A 6,000-nucleotide genomic window follows, 5' to 3' on the forward strand; every position below is an offset into this window, starting at 1 on the left:
TTATATTCTTCCAGTTAAGTCGTTAGCTTTCTTTCTTATATACAATTGAAAACAAACAAACAGAAATTTTTCCCTGTAGAAATCCTTAGTATGGCCAAGCTTAACCTGGAAATACCCAGGATTCTGAGAGAGCTTGTGGAATGGAAACTTCATAACTGAATTTTCTTTGAATCTCAAATCAGGTAAGAAGCTTTCTCTCCAGAATGGGTCTGTTTTTACTCTTCTCTTCTTCCTCAATTTTTTTTTTAAATTGTGTGTGTGTGTGTGTGTATTGTATCCTCCCACAGGATACAAGTTGCTTCAGAGTAGGGCCAGATTTTAGTTTTTATATCCACATGTCTATCCAGTAGAGGGCTTTGTATATAATAGGTACTTAATACACACTTGCAGAATTGCATTGAGAGGGTAGAAGAGGGAAACAAATGGAAACTCCAGGGGCATGAGGAAATAGTGATGGCTTGGCTACCTCTGATTTCAATCATGGTCACGCCTGAGCCAGCTGCTACCAATCAGCCTTGGTCAGGGTGGCAATAATGCCCAGAAACAACATACCTAATGCCCAACCACCAAGACTACTAGCTCATACAATGCCCATAGACTGAGATATTCTAAGCACCTAACATCCATTATTTCTTTTAGGATACAAAATAATGGGGGAAGGTCTTTGAGATATTTATCATCCCCATCTTACTGAAGAAGAAATGGAAAAAGGTTGACAGTGATCAGATATCATCATATAAGTGTGTGTGTGTGTGTGGGGGGGGGTTAATCAGGGGACTTCCCTGCTCCATCTACTAAGCTTATAGGGAATGGATCGTCTTTGCCTGGCCTTTTCATTGTATCTCTCTAGAGAAGACATGGAAATCCCCCTTCATGTCATGAAAAGGATACCTCTCAGTACCTGGGGATAAACTGGCTGCCTCAGACTTGGAAAAGGGGAGGATTGGGAGCAGAGGAAGGAAAGAAGAAGGGCACAAGCATATGGCCCTTATGTGCCAGGTATTGTGCGAATTACTTTCAAATACTAACTCATTTGCAATCAGTTCTGAAAAGGCATCCTGTGAACCTCATTTCACAGTTGAGGAAACTGAGGCAAAATTCAGCATCTTACCTAGCTTCACACAGCTAGAATGTGTCTGAGATTGGATTTGAACTCACGTCTCCCTGATTCCAGGCCCAGTGTTCTTTCATTGAGGCACCTAGCTGCCTCAGATCATCGTAGGATTGAATTTTATCATTTTTGTCTTTGTATTTTCATCACCTTGTACAGTGTCTGGCATACAGTATGTGTTTGACAAATGTTGGTTCGTTGATTGAACTGTTACAGGAGCAACCATTTCTTTGTGCTCATCTCTAAAAGTCTTCAATCACAGACTCCACTCTTCTTTTTGAGAAGACAGGTTAGAGCAGAGTTAAAAAAAAAGGACCTGGATCCTTGGGTAGGGGAGGAAACCTCCCTACCCAGGAGCCAATAATGGCTGCTTTGGGAAAGAATACATGAGAATAGATTATGCTTTCACCCATGGAACCCTAATGGAATTCGAGGATTCTAAAATTTGGTCCCAAACTTGGAAAGGCAGAGGCATGACCATCTTAGTTCAAGAGAAGGCAGCATGGAAAGGGAAACCATGTGGTATATGTATTGAAAGTTCCTGAATCTCATCTTCTGGAGGAGTTCCAAGTGTTCCTTAATCCTTCGCCTTCTGGACGTGTGCATGTATGAGGAGGGGCAGCAGCAGGAAGAGAAGGATTCTTGGGCAACAAGATCCAAGAATACAGATTTGATTTCCTAGGCAAAGCTAGATTTTTGGAAAGAGGAGGATCCAGCATAAATATCAGAGATATAAGATTAGCAAAACCCAAACAGAGATGGGAAAGACTCAAAACTTTTCCCACTGCTATAACTATGAATTATTTGGCCTCCAAGTTCAGTATTCTTTTTACTAAAACATTCTTTCCTCTTTTAACCCTCCCTCTTCCCCCAGTTAGGAGTCATTATTGTAGAAGTCATGTTGAAGAGCCACCATTCAGTCCAATCAGAAATTCACTAACACATAGCAGCTCCAAAGCAGATGTGGTAGATGTTGTGCTTGGGTCATGTGATGGGGAGAAGAAAGAACCTTCTTCAACAAGGTTCTCTTATCTTTGGACTGTTAGGGAAATGCAGCAGGAAACTCTTGTCAAATTTTCAGTTCACCAAAACAATAGCTATTGGAAGATGACACCTCAGAATGGCAGGATTTATTAGTTTATTTATAGTAAGGGGATATTTTCTGACATGGTCAGAAAAACAGAATTAAAACCCATGCAGTTTTCATGGAGTTGCTGTCTCCTTGTCATCTAGAACTCTGCCCAGAGAGTATTTTTGCCGATCTTTGTCTGTACTAACACTTGTTACATTAACACAAGATCATAAAAGTGGCTGAGTTAAAGGGGAAAAGAAATAGAATTTATAAACAAACCACTCAGCCAGCCACATCAATAAAACAAATATTTATCAGCAAGGCACTTCTATTTAGTGGAAAAAGCAATAGACTGAGAGGGAAAAAAATCTAGGTTCTAGTCCAAGGTCTGCCATAAACTAGTTATGTGATTCAAACTAGAGAATAACAGGACTTAGAAGCATAATAATAATAATAATAATAATAATGAAGGCCATATAAGTAGTACAGTTAATAGACTACCAATCCTAGAGTCAGGACTAGCTGTACAAGCCTCTCTCTACCTCAGTTTCCTCAACTGTAAAATGGGGATAATAATAGTAAGTACTATTAATGCAAGCCATTGTTATTATAAAGACTGACATTCATATAGTATAATAGTATTCACTTGATTTCATTTGATCCCCATTAAAATGAGTTTCCCCATTTGTAGAATCTTTGAGGACAAGGACTCTCTTTTGCCTTTTCTTTCATGCCCAGGTTTTAGCATTGTACCTGGAACAGAGTAGTTGTTGAATAAATATTTACTGACTGATTGATTCTCACAACAATCCTATGAAGCTGGAAGGATAATCTAAATCCTGGGTTTGGTTTCTAACCAAACTCGGGCACTCACCAATATGCAACCTTGAGCAAGTCATTTAATCTCTTGGGTAAATCACTTTTGCCTCTTCTAGCTTTTAGTACCTTCATTAAAAAAAGGATCCTTTTCATTTTAATATCAATACCTAGAATATACTCTGTACACAGCAGTCACTTAATGCATGTTTCTGGATGTGAACTGAATATTATTCTATAATGTATCCTTCCAGGCTTAAGGTTTAAACAAGAATGTTGAGGCCTAGAAAAAATTCTCCAAGAATTATAGTAAATCAGTACTGAAGGCCATTTTGAGTTGTGTCAAAGGCAAGGAGACTTTGGAGCCAAAATGAGCTACTAAGAACAAAAGAAGACCTAAGGAAGATTTGAAGAGTACCTGACTATTCTAGTCATTGCTCGGATATGTATCAATTATATGACCTTAGAAAAGTCACTTCCCTAAGCCAATTTACTACCAGTAAAATGGTGATAATTTTTGCACAATTCAACTTTACAGTGTAGTTGTGAGAAAAACACTTTGTAAATTGTAAAGCTCTGAAACCCACTTAAAAGGGAACTGTTGGATTGCTATTATAATCGTTTTAGCTTCATCCTAACCCAACTTGAGCTTTAGAGTCAGACACATTTGGGACCTGACAAACTATCCTTTCATATACACGGGGCAGGACTCAAGAGAGTGGCAGAGACACAAGAGCAAGGAAGTCCCTATCATTCATGAGTGATGCCTTCACCCACTTCTGGGCTCAGTTCCCTGGGCTATTTCCCCTTCTTTCCACCATCTCCACTGCCTCCTCCTTCCACAATCACTGTGGACCACAGCAAGGCTGACTCGGAGGTCCCAGAGAGGTCCAAGTTTTGAATTTTGTTCAATGATAAAAATGATAAACCTTTCCAAAACGTTGACATCTGAAAAGTAAATATTTGGTTGCACAATTGGGGTTAAAACGAGGGTCAATCCATCAAACTCTCAGAGTGGCTCCCCACTGCCAAACACAGAAGATAGGAAGCTGAGTGCGGTTTGTAAGATTATACTGCTCGCTCTCATTTAAGGGGCCCGTCAGCATTTCCATTCTAGACCCCACTTTTTTATTTGGACGCATTTGTAACTGAGCCATTAAAACAAAACAAAAAACCTGGTCTGCAACTTGGCATCTCAAAGGGTCTGTGCTCTGGAGGAAGGTTTCTAAAGAATCTCTTCTAAGATCACTGTGTTCCTGTGAAGTTGGGCAGGCTCTCCTTCATATACATACACGTTAACTTTACTTGGCATGGCAGCCTTCTGATGGCTAGCATCTAACTAAACTCAATGTCTTGGTCCCCGCTCCTGACACTGACACCCAGCCAGCCGGGTGCCTGTCTCTCTGAACCGCACAGAACTCTTGCCCCCACCCAAGCTCTGTTCCATTCCGGGTGCGCTCCGTTCTCAGTCTGTTAGAAGAGCCCCTCCGGGTTCTAGTCCCCACCGCCAACACTCAGAATGGCAGAGCACAGCTTACTGTCTCCCACCAGGAAGGGAACTCCTGCCCACCTGGTTGCAGACCTGAACGGCCTGAGGAGCGTTGGGAAAGGAAGGTTGCCTCAGCTCTCCCAAGGAAAAAGAAAGCAGTCCTCCGTCCAGACCTCCTCCCAGCGGGTGCGCTGGGGTTGGTCTCTGCAAGACAGCCCAGGTGGGTGGCCCGGGTCTGATCAAGAAAAAGGAGAGAACTGGGGGTAGCGGCGAGAGGCTACTTACAGGCGTTCAGCGTTGCGAGGGATCCCTCTGGGCACCGCCCGGAGGCCCAGCCCGTGGCAGTCCACGCTAGCGGCCGAACAGGTACACTTGGTGGGGCAGGCTGAGACTGGGGGCCAGCTCAAGGCGCTTACCAGTACGAGCACCAGCGTCAGCGCCCGCCAGAGGCGCGCGGAGCCGGCTCCTGTCCGACTGAGGGCCATGCTGTCCGGGGGCCCAGGCTGGCCGCGCTTGTGCCCGCAGCGCAGCGCAGCACTCGGGGCCCGGCGGAGACTGTCCCGCCGGCCGGAATGCAGCCGAGCGCAGCCGCTGGAGCGTTGGCTGCAGCGAAGAAGGCTGCGGCGAAGCTGAAAGCCGGCAGCTGGGCGCAGCGCAGCGCAGCCGGGGGCGGCCTCGGGCGGGGGAGGGGGAAAGGGAGGGAGTCAAGGCGCTAGAGAACCGGCGCTCCTGCCTGAGGGGGCGGGGCAGGGGGCCCTACGAGGCTCGTAGGAGGGGGTGCCGGGGAACGGGCACGATCCTGAGCTCAGGCGCACGGGACGCTAGTGGAAAGAGGCGCACGGGGTGGCGGGGGCTCCATCCAAGGGGTTCGGGCTGCCCCGCTCCGCATAGCCCAACCTGCCCAGGTGGGAAGCCGGGTAGCTAGCTGGGCTCCTGGCGCTGAAGCTGGGGTGGGGGATAAGGGGTTGGGCTCAGGCAGGCTGTCCAGAGCACGGCGGTGGTGGTGGCGGCAAGAGCAGCAGGGGTACGGGGTGGGCAAGCGAGCTGGCCAGTTCTCCCTCTCTCCATTCACTGAGCAGGGCAGACACAGGAGACGTGGGGCCCACCCCTCCCGCCCCCCCAAAAACGCCAGCTCTGCCTCCTATTGGCTGCGCCACTTGTGATGTCAAGTAACTTGGGAACTTTGGAGAAGCTACCGCGAGTAAGGACGGGAGGGAGGGAACTGGTGGGAAGGGGCCGGGGGTCTCGTAGTTGGGACAGTGGGCGTCCAGGTGTAGAGGATCGTCCCTGAAGGCAACATCGAGCACTGTTCATAAAAACACACACAAATCACTGCCCGCACTACTATGCATAAACGAAGGCCCACACTAGGAGAAATGGTGAAGTTAGCGTTTGTTTTCTGAACCTTCCGGGAACCCTACGGGACTGAGCTTCGTTTCCCTCCGTGATTCTTGTCCTAGCTCGATGATTTTGGTACTACTGTTGCCTTGTACCACTGTCAAAAGCTGCTGT

At 46.4% G+C, this 6,000-nt stretch overlaps 1 protein-coding gene across 2 annotated transcripts in view; it reads right to left on the minus strand.

Moving 5' to 3' along the window:
* The window catches only part of SLIT3 (slit guidance ligand 3), an 821,799-nt gene extending 816,169 nt beyond the window's left edge, over positions 1-5,630 (minus strand). The window contains exon 1 of one of the 2 annotated variants that reach the window (XM_001380272.4): positions 4,774-5,630. In XM_001380272.4, coding sequence (XP_001380309.1) covers positions 4,774-4,973 — 200 coding nt within the window. In that variant the 5' untranslated portion in view covers positions 4,974-5,630. The remainder of the gene's footprint in view (positions 1-4,773) is intronic. The other variant, XM_056811560.1, reaches the window with a different exon arrangement.
* Between the last annotated feature and the right edge of the window lie 370 nt (positions 5,631-6,000).

Source organism: Monodelphis domestica, chromosome 1 (assembly GCF_027887165.1).
Source record: "Monodelphis domestica isolate mMonDom1 chromosome 1, mMonDom1.pri, whole genome shotgun sequence".
NCBI lineage: Eukaryota > Metazoa > Chordata > Mammalia > Didelphimorphia > Didelphidae > Monodelphis > Monodelphis domestica.